Raw genomic sequence first — 19045 nt, 5'->3', positions numbered from 1 at the left:
CATACCATAGAGTGAGTCATCTACACCCATCGCCATATATCTGGTGAATGTACTCCAGTGTGGAAAATCTGTGATGCCTCCGTTCAGATAGCTTACCCTGCAAGGGTCCTTTTGGGATCAAAATATATATGGAATCATGGTAGAAACTCATTGTCATGCTCTAGAACCTAGGGAATTTATAAAAATTTAAAATCAAGCTTAATTAATCATTGCAAATATCAGTTTTAAGCTAAGCAAATCCTGTGTCCCATGAAGTTTTGTCAAAATGTCCAACCCAAACCAAAATACTGGATGCAGGCTAGTAGTATGGAGAATCTAAAAGCAATTCTTGACAGTCAAGCGTTAGTTAGTATTCTGGTTCTATCTCTTACAGTTTAAAAGTTTGGAAAAACTTATTTTCTCTGATCCTCAAGTTCCCCATTTGTAAACTGGGGTGAATAATGCTTATCTTGCCAAATTTTGTGAGGATATGAGACTGTGTAAAGAGTATAAAGACTGTATAAGGAGTAACCAGTATAGTAAATGAGAGAAAAGAGTAAACAAAGAATGACCTTTCAAGTATAATAAATACTGTTTAAGACAGCCAGCCCAGGCCACATTTGGTTATGAAGTTCAGTGCTGCCCCTTAGACATGAAGATGATAGACCTTCTTTACTGACAATATTCCCTTTAAAATATTTCTGATGAGAAATATTTCGTAGCCTATCGCATGTATTAATGAGATCACCATTCATGGCATTTGACATAGGTCACTCTTAAAAACCACAACACCAACCATTCTACTGAGACTTTTTTTTTTGAACATGTTAATTTTCCGTCACTTTTGGGATTATAACTTCATTCTTCCTTTCATTTAGGCGATGTCAGGGCCTTTTTGCCACTCATATTGAAAAATTAGTATCCAGAGATCATCCGAAATGGATGAGGTTTTTAACACTTACAATTTTATTTTGAAATTAGGCCTCTGAAGTCTCTAGAAACAGAGGAGCCTCTTTACTGGCCAGGCCAGGACACAGCCTAGTAGCTGCTATTCGAAGCCAGCACCAGCATGACTCCTTGCCACTGGGTATGTATCACGCTTGTAAACCCCTGGATAGCCAACACCTTGTTTTTCTTATTGTGACTCCTTTAATATTCAGGACTCTGTGTTTCCTTTCTGGTATTGTCTACTCCCCTACCCCTGGTTCCCATTGTCCTCTTGCCCCTCTTGCCTTTCCCTCCTCCTCACCATGTCCTTCTCTCTTCCCTTCTTTTTCTCTCCCCTCTTCCAGACCCTCATTCCCCTCCTTTTTTATTCTATTCAGTGGTTTGTTAGCTGGGTCCCCGGATAGCATAGTGTAGATAAGGTGACAGATGTGGTTGCTTTTAGATGCAGTTTCTAATTTAGACCTCTATTCCCGCGTGTGTATGAGGATAAGCTAGAAGAGGCTCCATTCCTAACTTCAGCTACCTCTTTCCAAAACACTTATATCAAGATGGTGAAAGAGTCTACATGGATTTGGATGTTTTCATTATCCCTATTGGGAATTCAACCAGTGGCAGAAGTCATAAGTGCAAGTGCTCAGAAAAGGATTTCTTTGAATTTGCCATAATAACTCTGGGAGAATTAGAAATTGGAAGGAGCAGAGTAGAACTCCACTCATGAAAGACCTATTTTATTCTCTTCCATCTGTTCACAAGGGGGGATGAGTTAACACCGAGTTAAATTCCTCCAATATTAAAGATAATTAACTTAGATCTGGTTCGCTTTGGGTTTGATCATTTAAAAATAGCCAGGCTATTATGTCACAGAAAAAAAAGCCCAAGAGCTTACATTTTTTTGATGAGTATGCTCCCTGCCAAGCTGCCATTTTCCAATCATTAGTGAAATCATCTCTGGGCTGGAGACTCAACCACAACTTGCGCTTTTGTCTGTTTCAGCATATAACGACAAGATTGTGGCATTTCTTCGCCAGCCAAACATTTTTGAAATGCTGCAAGAGCGCCAGCCAAGCTTGGCAAGAAACCACACACTCAGGTAGGGGCTTGTCTACCACTCTCTAATTCCAGGTCTCTCCCACTGGTTTTCCAGGTGGAACAACCTCTGTGGACAGACGGCAGATGCTTATGATGTGTTTTATTCGTGTATTTAAATTATAACCTAAATACTTAAAATGAAGGATCCAGGGGTTCTGTTGCATAGCTATCATGTCAGCTTACCAATTATTCACATGATGCTAAAATGCTTTCCATTGATTTGGAGGGAAGCACAGAAAAGGAGCAAAATAACTTTCATCAAAGATTATTTATGTAAAGCACCACATGAATTATTTTATTTAAAGAATATAATTATTTAAAGGTGTACCAGATATTAGATGACTATATTCATAAATGAACAAACAAAAAAGTTTCATAAGTGTTTTAACTACTTAAATCTTCTTGTTCATTAGGGTCATTTTTGAATGAGTGTCTCTGAAACTCTGAATCACTTCATTTGGAAGGGAAAACTATCCAAAGTGATAAAAAGAAAAAATTATCCTCTGAAGTTAAATCCTACATTCTCACCAAGGTATTAGAGTATGTCTCTCTTTCAGTTTACCACCCAACATTTCAAAAGCTAGAGATGCTCAGTGGTTAACTGTGTTCACTTGAAGTTTGAATACTTGCTCTAGCACACAGGGGCCAGTGATGGAGGCATGTCACTTAGTCCTCTACCCTCAGTCTCTTCTCAACTGAAACCAGGTCACAATGTGGGCTCCACTGAGATGCTTCTCTGGACCAGATAACATGGGCAGGGAGGCAGCTGGTGACCCCCTCTGACTCCAGCTCCTGTCTGGTGGTCTTTTGAGTCTGGTGGACAACTGTAATCCTCTACTTTGACCTCCTCAATGAGTCACCAACACCTCAAAATAATCTCTTTGCTATTCAAGTGTTTATTAATCCTGCCAGGATGGATCACTCACTGTTCTTTCCCATCCATCACCACCCATTGACACCTACTTTCCCTATGGTTTTACTCTACATGAGTTAGAGCCTCCATCCTCCCAAATGCCCATCTCAACTCCTCCCTCTTTCTTCAGCTTCACGTCTAAACACTTACGTCCTCACTTTCTTCCAACCCTTCTTTTCTCTCCTCCCTGCATGGCCTATCTTCACCATTTCTCTGCTAGACCTTGCAGGGATCTCTTAGCAGATACCCACTTTCACGCTACTACAAACAGCGTTACCTCCTTAGATCCCATGTCACCTATGCCCTTCAATAAAGCTTCCCATGGAGTATCTTTAGGGCAAGCTGCCACAAGGGCACTCTTCCAGAGAACCTCAGAGCAGCTCAGTGTTAGCCACCAGAGTTCTTGGCCTTTCCCAGTCAATAGAAATTGACTAGAGGCCAGACAAGAAATTCAGGCAAGGTCGTATTGGTACCTGCTGCAGCAGAGGGGAGCAAAAAGGAGCAACAGGTCGCCTTGCTTGCTCACTCGCCCGGGTGTGGGGGGACTGGTTTCTTATGTAGGGGGAGGGGAGGGTGTATCCAGGGGTCAGTCCAGAGGGGTGGCTTGGGCCTTTTGCACCTCCCTTTATTTGGTGCTGTGTGCAGAGGGCATTGCTCAGTTACCCAGCTTTTGTTTCCAGCCCTCTACTTTTGCTTCAGGCTCTTCAAAAGTGGCAGTTGCGTTTTTTGGTCTCTACATCTTTTGTCCAGAATTTGTCCCAACTGCCCACACACACAGTGATTTCTAGTCCCATACAGTTCCATTCTATTCTGTTGTTCAAGGAGAGGTATGTCCAGGGGCAAGCATTGCAGCATGACCACAAAGGGATCAAGTCCCAGGCCTGTCTCACTGGAAGCCTCTCTGGAATTTAGTCCTCAAGGAAACAGGCTGCATAATAGCAGGTGGAGGGGCAGTGGTGGATATGTGACTCTACCCTTACTGTCATTAAGGGGGCCAGCTGGGATCTTGTTTCAGGCTGGGCTGCTGCCCCTCACCCTCGCTGGGCCCTGATCGGCCCTGCATTTTTCCAGTCCTGCCGTGGCTGCCCTAGCCCAGCCACTGAGCAGTTCAAGCCAGATTTATGATTTGGGACTCATGTCCACTTTATGAGGGCTTGAGAGACAAGTGAAAGAGGCTGTCCATGTAGATCTTCTGCAGTTTTTTCTTCCTCCCAGTTACGATAAGACCTTAGTTTCATGGGGGAGGGGGTGGAAATCTGGGTATAGTTTGAGAACTTGTGAAAAATGCATCAGCTAATAAAATTGGCTTATTTACATGGGGCCCTTGGGGGGAATTCTTTGTGGGAAGCACTTCAGTTCCTTGTGAAACTCTGAGCTCCTTGTCCAAAAAGGTTTTGACGGAACCTTTCTTATACCAGAGGTCATGCTAAGGCAAGATGTAAGCCCTCTCATAAGAGTGGAATTCTTTGCAATTCAAGAACCAGATGAACTGTGTTGAGACACTCCTGCATCTTTTCTCTCCAGAATTTCAAAATGCATTAACAAATGCTTCCATTTTCATCCCTCAATACAAACAAAATAATGCCCAAAACCAATAACTTCTCATGGCTCCTGTTGTGTATATAGTAAAGTCAAAATTTCTAAGCACAATTTCCATAGTCCCCTAAGTCAGGCTCTAATCTAACTCTCCATCCTGGGCTGGTTTTTTCTTCCTTTTGGTGTCTTTCACCTCCCTCAAAGGGCCTGTATTTTATCCTACCCCTAGAATGGCTTTTCTCTTAAGGGCATTTCAGCCCATTTTAAAGGCTCAAATCAAATGCAAAGATTCAGTGATCTAGGAAGACTTTAGCATTTTTTTTGCCTTGCTTTACTAGCATTTGTTTTTGTACTTCTAAGATAATTTTCCTTTATCCCTTGTATTCTGCCACTACTGATGTCTGCCTACAATACCATAAGCTCCTTAGGGCAGGATCTCTATCTTCTTTGTCTTTGTACCAGTCTCCTGTCAGAGCCTGACCCTCTACTATGAAGACAGGAAACAATGATCACTTTCAGACTGAACTAAAGATCTTTATCTTGAATGAGTGTGACTTCCATTTATTTTCAACTCTGCCCAAGTTTTATTACTGTGCCATGGAAGGCAGGGCCATATTTGGTCAATTCATGGGCTTCTCTCTGACTCACACTGCATAATAATTTAAGAGAATCGCCAAGGGATTTCAGAGGCATTGTACTACCTGAAAAATTCCTGATACGTCATTGCTCTTGAACATTTGTTACCTTACTGACTCTACCACTAAGTAAGGAATTTGCTGCTTGCTTTTGGGAGAAATGTGAGCTCCCCAAAGGCACTAGAGTCTTATTTAAATCATTTTAAAAGCAATAAAAACAATCCTCTGTGAAAATAAAGACTGGAGTATATTTCCCAAGGGAAGTGAAGAGTTTCAGCATTTATATAGTAAACACAACGTGTCACATTATAACAAAATTTAAGAAACCTTGAAGGTTCTGTTGCAGTGTGGCATTGTACAATTACACTTTTCCAGATATGGGGGACATGAAATTAGGGAATGTTGGAATTAGCAAAAGCTTGGAAATTAATGTAGAAACAAATATCCTTCTTAAGGTTAAGGATGCTTCTGAGAATCTGAGGAAAGCTCTTATAGACTCTTCCAAATATAGAAATGTGAATCTTTGCATACAATTTCAAACAGTTAATGGACCCTGACGGACCTGTAGAGTACAGATTGGAAACCCAAATAGCTCCTCAAAAACTGAAAACTCAAAGTGACATCAGAAACTGGCCATGAAATCAAAAAGGCAGAAGGAGAGCAAACGCCCGCTCTTCAAGGGGTCAGGCTTCAAGGATCCAAAACACAGGGCTCTGCTCACCGTGACTGGGCCTTGGCCTGCCCCTAGCTGTGGTGTGAGGGTGAGTTAACTTGATTTTAAAGGTCCACGAGTTAAAAGCAAAACCTCCTCTCTTACTGCTTCCTCCGTGGTCCTCACGGAGGACCCATGATCCCTGTTTGGTCATTGCTAGTCTCAGGGAGACGTGGACCCACTGTTCTGGATTCACAAAGCCAGTTGCTGGGTTAGATGACAGAGGATGAGTTCTCAGAAAACCGAATTCAGCAGACAGAAGTGAATCGTAAGGAAACCACACAGGAAGAGGGAAGATAGAGTGGTAGCTGTCCTCATTCTTTCTTTCTTTCTTCAACGAGTGTTTTTATTGGGCAGGTATTCTGAATCAAGATAGCACTAGGGCTTCATACCCAGTAGTGAAGCAAATCAGACATTGATCTCATGGGACTTATAATCTATTGAGAAAGACAAATGATAGACAGTTGTGATATTTTTAAGCCAAATATATAGCTAAAGATTGTATTATGGGCCATGGAGGACATGATCAGAATTCAGAGATAATGAAAGAGGGGTGTCAAGGATCTCATTGTAGATACTGAGTTTTGAGACCTTTGAGGCCACAGATGAAGATGTCAGGATGTCAAAGAAGCAGGTGGCTCCTCTGACCAGAGCTCTGATGGGAGCTTTGCACTGGAGTTTTCTTGATAGGAGGCAGGCAGGAGAGGCAGATGGCATTCTCACCCTCAGAGATCTCCCCACACCTAGGCCCCAGTGCCTTTGGGCTGGACCCAGGAGCATTTGAAGGCCCCTTAGACTAGTAGGTCTGCCTGGGATTTTCACAAACATGACAGAGGGTGTCCAAAACTCTCAGAAGACTCTGCTTGGGTTTCTGACATGTGGATGTGGTTTGAGTGTGGGGAGCAGTGGTAGAGCTACTGCAGGGGGTCCCGCTTCCCCTGGCTGAGGAAGGCACCCTGCTGCCCTCGTGGACTTGACTCTCTTTGGACTTCTTTTCCTCAGGAACCCTTGGAATAAAGAGTGACCCCTAAAATGTTCTCTCCCTTTTTCCCCAGGCAGGGAGACCAGGGGCATGCCTAGGTATGGGTCTGTTGGGGTAGCAGAGTGACTTGTCCCAGGGACATTGCCTTTGGGAGAACACATCAATTTGACAGTCCTTCATGGGACTGAAGTCAGTAAACCAGAGGAGCAGGGTCCACAAGAGTCCTCCAGAGAAGAGGGCTATTAGGCGGTATCAGGATTTGAGGACAGCACTCGGGCTCATGAAGTCATGGACACAGAGACACAGAAGGAGAAGCAGCTGCTGGAGGAGGCGTGGTTCTCACACCCCTGGCCGGGCTCTCACCTGGTCCAATTTCCAAATCGCCTGTCAGAGAAGCTACTATGAGTACCCCTGGGTTTTGGAAATAACATTTACCACAACAGTACTCTATCTATACTGACAGGTTGGACCACGGTGTGTTTCTCTGTTTAATTCTATTTTGTGTATCTTTGTTGAAGCCAAAAAGTTTCTCTTGTCTCCTTAAAAATACGCACACCAAAAGGTCAATTTTATTATATTTTACCTGAAAGCAAGCAAATTATGATGAAGATTTGGATTCACATCATTATAATCAGAGAGAGAAAAAATATCTGCAGTATTTTTATTAATCTTTTTTTAATCATCCATTAGAGGAAACTGATTAAAAGGTATATCAGATCACTCTTTATTAATTTCTTACAAGTACATGTGACTCTAAAAGGATCTCCAAAATTTAAGCAAAAAAAGTGAAACTAATAAAATATCAGTCCTTAAGTCTTCCCAGATTTCTGCTGTATCTCTTCAAGAAAGAGAAAAAAACATCTAACTTCTTTGAAGCATGATTATAAGGGGTGATTGTTGGCCATAGTGTTTGAAATTTTTGAATATTTGAATGTTAGAAAAACACATTACAAAGTTTATTTGATCAAAAGGAAAAATCTTATTTATCTATAGACTTACTGGAATAACTGCCAGATTGGAGTTGAAGGTTGTAAAAATGTCAGAATGCATGTGTTGTAATTAAACAGAGACAAACTGATGCCTGTGCTTGGACTGACGTGGGAGGTTCTCCTGTATTCTGGGGCTGGACCCTCTCTGGACTCAGTATGGACATAATTCATTTTCCATCAGGCAGAAAGTTTCTCAAGAGACGTCCCCCCCCCCCCAAAAAAAAAAAAGAGACGTCCCCTGCCTCTTTGCTCCCATGGCTTCTAAAATACCATGAGCCTGCAGGGGCCCTTCCCAGCTCCACTCCCAACTGTGTGCCTCTCTAAGGACCTCAGCTTGTTTGTGCTCCTCAGCTTCTCCCCCCATGCGAGTCTGAGAAAAACAGTTCCTAGACGAGCATCCTGGGAACCTATAATATGAACCTGCTGCTGCTGCTGCTCAGTCGCTTCAGTTGTGTCCGACTCTGTGCGACCCCATAGACGGCAGCCCACCAGGCTCCCCCGTCCCTGGGATTCTCCAGGCAAGAACACTGGAATGGGTTGCCATTTCCTTCTTCAATGCATGAAAGTGAAGTCGCTCAGTCGTATCTGACTGTTAGCGACCCCATGGACTGCAGCCTACCAGGCTCCTCCGCCCATGGGATTTTCCAGGCAAGAGTACTGGAGTGGGGTGCCATTGCCTTCTCTGATAATACGAACCTAACCTACCTCAAAATACTCTGGACATTAGAACATCACTGTTCAGCCCTACTGAAGGTGAAAAGGGGGTTGGAAAGGGATTCATTCCTTAGCTCTTATGTTAGTGCGTAATTCTTTTCTTTCCCACATTTATCCTAGGGAGAAAATCCATTACATTCGGACTGAGGGTAATCATGGGCTTGAAAAGTTGTCCTGTGATGCAGATCTCGTCATTTTGCTGAGGTAAGGGGCTGAGCCTGAAACAATTCTGGAAAAGCAACTGGAGAAACTGCTCTGGGTGGTTCTCCACGACAGCCTGGACTAAAACACCCATTGTTTGTTCTAGAGGATTCTAGTGGCTGTGACCAAAGTAGGGCATCTGCTCTTACACCTGCTGTTCATTTCCTTCTTTACATGTACGACTAGGGTATCTAAGCTACATGTGGTCCTTGATGGAGACCTTGTTGTAGGACTAATTAAGGTTTAAAATAATAGGCAGAGTTTGCATGCGAGGATGTGCCCATCTAAGTGAATCTAAGTGCTTTTACTGTCCCGTGAGAATTGTACCTGCTCTTACAGCAGTTCGTGAACATTCTCTCATAGACAGAGAACTAACAATTTTTTTTTCTACTTTGCAGTCTCTTTGAGGAAGAGATTATGTCCTATGTCCCCCTCCAGGCCGCCTTCCACCCTGGGTACAGCTTCTCTCCCCGCTGCTCACCCTGCTCCTCACCTCAGAACTCCCCAGGTAACGTGAGGTTTTGGCTCTCTGCCTCCTGCTAGTGGCATGTTTCCACTGGATGAAGCTGCCCCCTCTCCCTTATTTCATCTCAGTTTTCTGATCGTCCACACACTAAGTTGGGTGTTGACACATTGCCACCTGTTTTAGTAATGCCCCCAAGCTATTACATGTTTGCATTTTTTAATGATTTGGAAACATCTATTGTAAAACTAATATTTCATGATGTGAAAATTATAATGAAATTCATGTTTCATTGTCTATCAATAAGATTTACTGGAACCCGGTGACACCTGTTTATATATTTTTTTCTTATTTAAATTAACTTATTTATTTTAATTGGAGGCCAATTACTTTACAGTATTATGGTGGTTTTTGCCATACATTGACATGAATGTTTGTATATTATTTGTGGCAACTTTCATGCTACAAATAGCAGAGGTGAGTAGTAGTGACAGACACCATAGGACCCCCAGCATCTAAAATATTTGCTGTCTGGCTCTTTACCAACAAAGTCTGTGGGCCCCTGCTCTAAATTGCTGTATTTTTCTGAAGCATATTCTCAAAGCATTTAAAAGGGAAGAGCTCTTTCTAGGACATTTGGCCTTATGAGTCAGAATGTTACTAGCTACCAATTTGAGTATTTTTTTGTTAAGTTGTAAAGGAGTTGCTAGGTTCCATACTAACTAGGGACCACCTTTATACCCCCATGAAGATGTCTAAGAATTTTTTAAAATGGTATGAAATCGTTCCCCTGAAGTTTTCATAGAATGAATTTACTCATGATACTGTTTGTGGGTATTTTCCATTCCAAATGAGGAAGTGTATATTGAACTGTTTAGCAAAAAGAGAAACTATTATTTCCTGGGTTCATCAAGATAATTAGCTTAAAACAAATTAATACTCCCAAACAAGATCCAGATATTGAAAGATTTTCCCCTATTGTCTTGATTTGCAGTATCATGTTGTCATGGATGTTTGTGGTAAACTCAAATTTATTTTTATAACTTTAAAATTTAGTAAAGGATATTAGTTTCGAAAAATCTAGTAACGTCCTATCTCATAACCTCTAAAGTCAGAGTTCAAACTTTGCTTTTGAAGCCAGTGGGGAAATGGAGAAGAGAAACCAAATTTAGCAATACGCTCTGTCCCCCAGAAGGGATGTCTCACTCAGCTGGTGTCACTCAGTACTGCCATAGGTCTAGAATATCTCAGTTCAGTTCAATTGCTCAGTCAAGTCCGACTCTTTGTGAACCCAGGGACTGCAGCATGCCAGGCTTCCCTGTCCATCACCAACTCCTAGAGTTTACTCAGACTCACATCCATCAAGTCGGTGATGCCATCCAACCATCTCATCCTCTGTCATCCCCTTCTCCTCCTGCTTCAGTCTTTCCAAGCATCAGGGTCTTTTCCAAGGAGTCAGTTCTTAAAACTGGAATACCTTTTTGTTTGGTGCACCCCCATCGTGTCATTCAGAACTATCTCCCAGAGGTAGTTTTGCTAATCCTAAAATGTTTTTAAGTCAGTTTCTCTTTGTTATCCTTTCCTCCACAAGTGTATCAGTGGCATTGTTGAGGAAATGTTCTGTGAGTGCTTCCTCTGACATACAATATAACTAAGATGACATGCTTGGGAAAGAGAGGACCGGGAGCTTTGTCAGAGGCAGCATCAGTACAATCAGCTGTTTCTGGTGTGCAAAGGATGACTTACTTCTGGAGAGCAGAGCATTCCCATTTAGGGGACTTGTGTGTCTGCATGATGTTTGGTCCCAGTCTGATAATGTGTCTATGTGCATGCATTCTAAGTCGTGTCTGACTTTGCAACCTCATGGACTGTAGCCAGCCAGTTTCCTCTGTCCATGAAATTCTCTAGATAAGAATACTGAAGTGGGTTGTCATGCCCTCCTTTAGGGGATCTTCCTGACCCAGGGATCAAACCCATGTCTCTTAGGTCTCCTGCATTGGCAGGTGGATTCTTTACCACAGAGCCACCTGGCAAGCCCCAACATGTCTACACTTTGGTCCAAACTTCCGACACTAGAGTATGGTTTCGACATCATTACATGCTGAAGATACCATCTTGCAAATAGAAAAACTAAGGGAGTATAAAGAGTTATTCACTAAATGAGAATTATTTGGGTAAGCTTTTTTTAAAAGGAATCAGCATTCCTAATAGCTGTCTGGTGTCAGACATTACTGACACCATGAATTCAAACAATCATCCAATTTATGTATCAAAGTCCTTAATTCTTTACTCTCCTAGCTTTGATCACAGGATCTCAGAGTGTGTAATCCACATATTTGATGCTAACTTTTACAATTCCCACATTTCTAGACCTTTATGACTTTTACCTGAGGCAACAGAGATAGTGGCTCATGCATGCCAAAGCACTTCATGAAGCATAAATTATTAAAGAAATACATAGTAGTGACCACAGGCATAGTGGTAGTACCAGCAGTGAGAAAGTCATCTTGTAAAATACACTGACATCTGCTAGAAGAAAATTATACTTGCACCTGCAGACTGGTATTCTAGTTTTACCTACATTCTGAAACCTGGCATTTCAGTAAAGACACTTTCCTGTTCAAATGGTGGCCTGGTTCCTTCTCATAAGTCACCTCTTCAGTTGGCTTCGGTGACACCACTGTAGGCATTTCACCTATGTCTTTGGCCACCTCTGCAGACTCATCCTTCCCTTCCTACCATCCTCAAGACTCAGTGCCAGGTTTTATTCTCCTCTCTTTCAAACTATGTCTCTTTCCAATCAAATAGTCAAAGGTATCACCATCAAATACCAAGCTTGTGATCTCCCCACAAATTTGTGCTTCTTCCATTTGTCCCCATCTCAGTGAATGTCACCAAAGTCCATTCCATTATAATGTCTGAAACTCACCTTTACTTACTACCTATATCCAGTTCATTGCCCCCTAAACACATCTCCAATATATCCTATTCTCATCTCCACTGACACCACCCTAGTCCAGTTTAGGTGGGCCAAATCCATTCTGGACCTCTCTGGTTTTCTCTCTCTGCTGCAGAAAGACTGAGGTTTCTATAACTCCAGATGTGTCATCTCAGCCCCTACACGCTAACTTTCTGTTGTGTTTAACGTTAAACAAAATCGTTTAATTATTTTTAAAAAATACCTTATCCTATTTGACCTGTCTCCTGCCCCCCTCCCAAGCTTTGTTTTACATCGTTCTGGTCCTCATTCCCAATGCTCCAGTTTATCTGGAGCTCTCCACCCTGCCTCAGTACCTTTGCACATGCTGGTGCTCTACCTAGAATCTTCTCCCAGCTCATCTCTTCTCTTAGCTAAACAGAAGCCTTTCCTAACTCAGTCAGTCTAATTCATGCCTCCTTATTCTTCACATGTTTCCCAGGGAAGCCTTCCCGAACTTGGCTAGAGTGTCCTGTGATCTCAGAGAACTGAGTTCTCTTCCTTTATGGGTAGCAATCGTCTCAACCTGTAATTATATTCTCATTTCTGTGAGTTTGATGGTGTCAGTCTTCTCCAGATTATAAATTCAATATCTGGAACATAAACTAAACATTTGTTGTTGCAAGAGCAAACTGTGATCCTAGCCATCTGGGAAACTTGCGAAGGAATATTATCTTTTCCAGTCCTTTTTTCACTGAAAGGTGTATAAAGATAATAAAGCATTTATAAAGCATTCTAAATGATAAAAAAGTTCCTTCTATAAAGAGTAAGGAATTACTATTCTTAATAATTTTGCTTTTATGGTACATGATAATCTAATATAAACCCCTAGATACTCTGTGCTCTAGTGGACAGGTATGTTTATATAAGCATCAAGGTCAATATAGTTAGAGAAGTACAATATACACATATATTACAATCTTGGTTGCTCCATTGTAGTTGCATTCACTTATAGCAACTTATAAGAGCCTAATTTGATTTATGTCATTTTCGAATATTGAAGTAAATTAAGCCAAGAAATATACTCATCCAGGTATTTTGAAGAGAGATACAATTTGAAATGCAGTGTAAGATATAAGTATTTATTGTCATCAGAATTTATTTTTCTCTGCATCGTATTATTTCTGGTATTATCAAAGTGACTGAGGGAGTGATAGGGAAACTTCCTGAAGGATCGTGCCTCTGGTGGGTCCTCCCACTGCCACTGCTCTCTGCATATTTGTTCTTCAGTAAAAAGTGATGACCTTCAGCGTATGTGCTTCTCTCTGCAGGTTTACAGAGAGCCAGTGCAAGAGCCCCTTCACCCTACAGGAGAGACTTTGAGGCCAAGCTCCGCAATTTCTACCGGAAACTGGAAGCCAAAGGATTTGGTCAGGGACCAGGGAAAATTAAGTGAGTGATTTAATTGAGCTCCACTGACCTTGGCACTGAATTCAGTTGCAAGACGTTTCTATCGTTTTCTCCTCTATAACTTGGTAATATTTGTCTGGAAATCGGATACCATGGTATGACATCAGTCATGGTCATAGAATTGAGGAGAGAAAAAGGAAGTTGGAAAGAAGAAAGGAGGTTAAGAAATTGGAAGGGAGGCAGGAAGAGAAGGGAAGGAGAGAGAGGAAGAAGGGTAGATTTCAGACAAAACCATGTATAAAATCAGGCCTTCTCAGAAAAGAAGGAAACTTGAACTAAATAAAAACTCTTATGTTTCCCTTTACATATTTTTGGGACAAATTTAACTACTCATTAGTCAAAAAGCTTTGATTTGGGGATCTAAGTAAGAAGTTGTTTCTCCCTGCTCTGTGATTACTATTTTCGTCTTGAAAAGCTAAACCCAAATTTAAGAATTCAGCTTAAGAGATTCTTCTTAGAATTGATTATATATGTGTGTATATGTGTGTGTGTGTGTGTATATATATATATATATATATATACATATATATATATATATATAAAATGACGATAGTATAATATGGATGGAATGTGTCCCATTATGAACTGGTATGTGTTGTCCTGGTGCTTTTATCATTTTGAAAAGAGTGTCAGAGTAAGTCCGTGGTTGAACTGATGGAATCTGTACCTTGATGAGGAGTCTAGGGAATGAGACTGTCAACCTGGGCCCCCACATCTCACCTAGAACACTCCCCAACATTGGAGCCCAAGCGCCGGCTGCCCGCCCACATGGCTTCTCATTTCTAGGCTCATCATTCGTCGAGACCACCTGTTGGAGGGAACCTTCAATCAGGTGATGGCCTATTCCCGGAAGGAGCTCCAGCGAAACAAGCTCTACATCACCTTTGTTGGAGAGGAGGGGTGAGCCGCCAGCACTTTCATGCAGACACCTCAGTGTGGGTAGACAGAGCCCCCAGGTCTTGAGCAATTTTCCTCAGGGAGCAGGGTGGCTCTAAGCCTTTGCCCCAGGGTGGTTCTGGTCATATCCTCCCAGGAGACCTTTCTCTCCAGGTGTTGCCAATCTTTGAATTTCATGTTCTCCAAAAGCCTAAGATGATTGGCATGTTCTAGAATCTGAGGTCACGTGGTCAAAGTATAAGCCCAAAATATAGACCAGTCTACTAGATCTTTACCTTTTCAGTTTATACCCTGAAAGGCCTCCCCTTGGTGTACCCACCCCTCTGAGTATCTGATCAAAGGACTCTCCCCCAAGAGTGCACATGTATGACTGGTGGTGGTGGTAGTGGTTGAGTTGCTAAGTCTCGCAACCCCATGGATGTAGCCTGCCAGGCTCCTCTAGCATGGGGTTTACCAGGCAAGAATATTAGAGTGGGTTGCCGTTTCCTGCTCCAGGGGATTTTCCCAACCCAGGGGTCAAACCCAGGTCCTCTGGTCTCCAGCCTTGCGGGCAGATTCTTTAATGACTGAGCCTCCAGGGAAGCACATATATTGACTGCTTACCAAATTTTTCATGTACTTTCAGTGATTTCATAGCAAACCATCTCAACCGTGGAAAGCAAGCCCACCCAGGAGGGCATAGCAGGATCAACTTAGCAGAAAGTATTTTCAATTCATGCACATGCACCATCACAGGAAATTCTTTTCTGTCTCCCATGGCAAAGTCCAGCTGTAGACCAGCTGTGTGTTTTATCCAATAGATGTGATATAATTGAGGAAGAAGTTTAAGGAACACTGCCATAAATGTTTAAGAACATCATCCTCAAACCAATCACTGCATCTTCATTTTCTTCAGCAAATTAGACTTCCCTTGGGATCCATTGTAAAGAGCAGAGGCTGCCCTCTACTTTCCCAGCACGGAGTCTGAAAGGGCAAGCCAGGTCCTGCATAGAGACAGGTCCCCCACCTCCCTCATGTAATGAGCTTCCTGGACCTCTGCTTCCTTTGCAGCCTGGACTACAGCGGTCCTTCGAGAGAATTCTTCTTCCTTCTGTCTCAGGAGCTCTTTAACCCCTACTACGGACTCTTCGAGTACTCTGCCAATGACACCTACACCGTGCAGATCAGCCCCATGTCTGCCTTTGTAGAAAACCATCTTGAATGGTAAGAGCTGGAATTTTCATTTTCTCATCTTGGAAAGTTCTGGTCTTTCTCAGTCAGAAGTCAATGGTATTCCTTGAGGATCATTGTGTTTGAAGCAGTGGCCCGATGTCATGAGGGGTGATGAGAGTAAACGACAAAGCACTGGAAGCAAAATTCTCTGCTAGGTTCCACCCAGAATACAAAATGAATCACTAAAGATGCTGCAAATTTCCTATCAACTGCACATTGATGTAAGATACTACAGTTTTTCTTCTGAAGAAACACTGAGGTAAGTAGATACAGGTCCTGAGTGTTGATAATTCTCCTAAAATCCGAAGCGTTCCCAGGGAGGGGTTCTTGAAGGTATTCATGTGTTTGAGATTCTCTGATCTTGGACTGATGGCTTTTGCACTGTGGCCATCAGCTTCTGCATCTTGCTTTAAAATAAGGCTGTTAGGTTAGATGATCTCTCAGCATCCTTCTGACTTAAAAGTGCAACATGTCTTTGGTCCTCTCATCTTGAGGCAATTACCACTTACTGAAATGAGTAAGAAGATGAGTATTGGTCAATTCTGTGCACTTCTGTAGCTGAGATACCTCAGATATGGGTGGAAATCTCCAGAAAACTGCATGGGACAACTAGGATGCATGCATTCTCCTGTTTTGTCACCCCAGCACATGACTTGAAAAGTACCCCTGATTTCACTGCAGGAGCTCCTGTCATCAGGAGGGAAATGAGTCCTGGAAACTGCTGACATGGTTCTTATCTGACATAACTTACTGGTGATGTGTCATGGGGCTGCTGGTGAAGGGAGCTTCTGGGGTAACACCTGGCCACTGGGCTTACAGCCCAAATCCCCATAATTTGATTTCATAGTATCAGAACAACCCACCTCTGCTAAGGCTGCCAGCTACAGCCCACAACTTCTCTCTCCACTCTCACCTCTGAGTTCTTCTTTTTCTTTAATTTTTTTAAAGTTTATTTTATTGAAGTATAATTGATTTAGAATGTTGTGTTAATGTCTACTTTACAATAAAGTGATTCAGTTATACATGTTTATATATTTTTTTCATATTCTTTTCCATTATGGTTTATCTTGGGATATTGAATATAGTTCCCTGTGCAATATAATAAGACCTTGTTGTTTATCCATTCTATATATAATAGTTTGCATCTGCTAATCCCAGCTTCCCAACCCATCCCTCCTCCCCTGCTCTCCCACTTGGCAACCATTAAGTCTGTTCTCTTATGTCTGAGTCTGTTTCTGTTTCAAAGATAAGTTCATTTGTGTTGTATTTTAGATTCTCCATTTAAGTGATATCATATGGTATTTGTCTTTCTCTTTCTGACTTGCTTCATTTAGCGTGATACTCTCTAGGTCCATCCAGGTTGCTGCAAATGGCCTTCTTTCTTTCCTTTTGTGGCTGAGGAGTATTCCATTGTGTACACACCCCATCTTCTTTATCCGTTCACCTCTTGATGGACATTTAGGTTGTTTCCACGTAATGGCGATTGTAAATAGTGTGGCTATGAACATAAGGATTCATGTATCTTTTCGAACATAAGGGTACATATATCTTTTTGAATTATTCTTTTGTCCGGATATATGCCCAGGCATGGGGTTGCTGGATCATATGGTAACTCTATTTTTAGTATTTTGAGGAACCTCCATACTGTTCTCCATAGTGGTTGCATCAATTTGCATTCCCACCAACAGTGTAGGAGGATTCGCTTTTCACCACACTCCCTCCAGCATTTATTATTTGTAGACTTTAAAATGATGGCCATTCTGATCTGTGTAAGGTAGTATCTCATTGTAGTTTTGACTTGCATTTCTATAATACTTATCAATGCTAAGCATCCTTTCACGTGCTTACTGGCCATCTGTATGTCTTCTTTGGAGAAATGTCTCTCGAGATCTTCTGCCCATTTTTTTATTGCATTGTTTGCTTTTTGTTATTGAGTTGTATGAGCTATTTGTACATTTTGGAAATTAAGCCCTTATTAGCCGCATCATTTGCAAATATTTTCTCCTAATCCATAGATTGTCTTTTGTTTTGTTTATGGTTTCCTTTGCTGTGCAAAAGCTTGTAAGTTTGATTAGGTCCCATTTGTTTATTTTTCCTTTTATTTATCTTGCCTTGGGAGACTGACATAAGAAAACATTGGCCAATTTATGTTAGAGAATGTTTTGCCTGTGTTCTCTTTTAGGAGTTTTATAGTGTCAAGTGTTATATTTGCGTCTTCAAGCCATTTTGAGTTTATTTTTGTGTGTGATGTGAAGGAGTGATCTAACTTCACTGATGTGTATGAGTCAGCTTTTGAGATGAGCAAGGCATGTGCCTGCTCAGGGGATGTGTTTCAAGTGTTTGGCACAAGTGAAGAAGCAAATGTTGTTGCTTTTTTGTTGCTTTTTGCCTTTGTTATTCCTTTTCATGTAACTTATCAAATAAGTGGATGATGTAGCTTGGGAGGCAGAAACACCCCTAGTGGTGTGGGCAGAGCAGCAAGTCACTACAGATAAGATTTAGGGCTAAGAATTGAAGACCAGCTCTAACTTAGTCACATTCCGGTAGGGTTCACTCCGACAGTGGAGAGTACCATACCCCCATGAAACAAGAATATATGTGGGACTTCCCTGGGTCCAGTGGTTAAGAATCCTCCTGCTCATGCAGGGTACACAGGTTTGATCCTTGGTCTGGGAAGATTCCACATGCCTCAGGGCAACTAAGCCTATGCACAAAACTACTGCAGCCCAAGAGCTGTAGAGCCCACAAACCGCAACTGCTGGGCCCGTGTGCTGCAACTACTGAAGCCTGCGCAGCCAGAGCTCATTGTTTTGCCACAAGAGAAGCCACCACAATGAGAAATGCTCACAGCACAACTAGAGAGCAGCCCCCACTCACAACTAGAAAAAGCCCACACGCATCAATGGAGACCCAGCACAGCCAAAAATAAATAAATCAATAAATAATATTTTAAAGACTATATAGGTATGCAGATTATACTTCATATAATCCCCCAATTCTCTCAGTCTATGTGCATGAAATTTAAGGTGGTGTCTTAGAGGTCATGAATTAGAGTTAGCAGTCACTGAGGAAATGCTTTCACAAACATTACAGCATATAGGACTTTGCTGGGTATTGTGGGGATACATTCATTAACTGACAATTGTAAATCAAGTACATGCTGTGTGTTGGGCAAATACAGAAGTGAAGTGAACGAGATTTCTTCCCTCAAAGGGAGAGAGCACATGAGTAAATCTGTAATTCCACTATAGTATCTTAAATGCCAAGTTATACATATATAATACATGTGTGTGTGTAAGTCTGAGATACATATATAAGCCTGGAAATTGTATGAAATCATGAAGGAAAGTGTCTCACTCAGCCCAAGGTAGGGGATGGTGCCGTGGGG

At 41.9% G+C, this 19045-nt stretch overlaps 1 protein-coding gene across 3 annotated transcripts in view; it reads left to right on the top strand.

Annotated features, from left to right (window-relative positions):
- HECW1 (HECT, C2 and WW domain containing E3 ubiquitin protein ligase 1) overlaps positions 1-19045 on the top strand; it is a 492408-nt gene that overhangs the window by 416795 nt on the left and 56568 nt on the right. For all 3 annotated transcript variants that reach the window (XM_042248727.2, XM_060415079.1, XM_042248728.2), the window contains 7 exons: positions 961-1066; positions 1921-2017; positions 8618-8701; positions 9097-9206; positions 13410-13530; positions 14335-14448; positions 15496-15648. In XM_042248727.2, coding sequence (XP_042104661.1) covers positions 961-1066; positions 1921-2017; positions 8618-8701; positions 9097-9206; positions 13410-13530; positions 14335-14448; positions 15496-15648 — 785 coding nt within the window. The remainder of the gene's footprint in view (positions 1-960; positions 1067-1920; positions 2018-8617; positions 8702-9096; positions 9207-13409; positions 13531-14334; positions 14449-15495; positions 15649-19045) is intronic.

The sequence above is a fragment of the Ovis aries genome, chromosome 4 (assembly GCF_016772045.2).
Source record: "Ovis aries strain OAR_USU_Benz2616 breed Rambouillet chromosome 4, ARS-UI_Ramb_v3.0, whole genome shotgun sequence".
NCBI classification, from domain to species: domain Eukaryota; kingdom Metazoa; phylum Chordata; class Mammalia; order Artiodactyla; family Bovidae; genus Ovis; species Ovis aries.
This window is presented reverse-complemented; position numbering and strand designations above follow the sequence as displayed.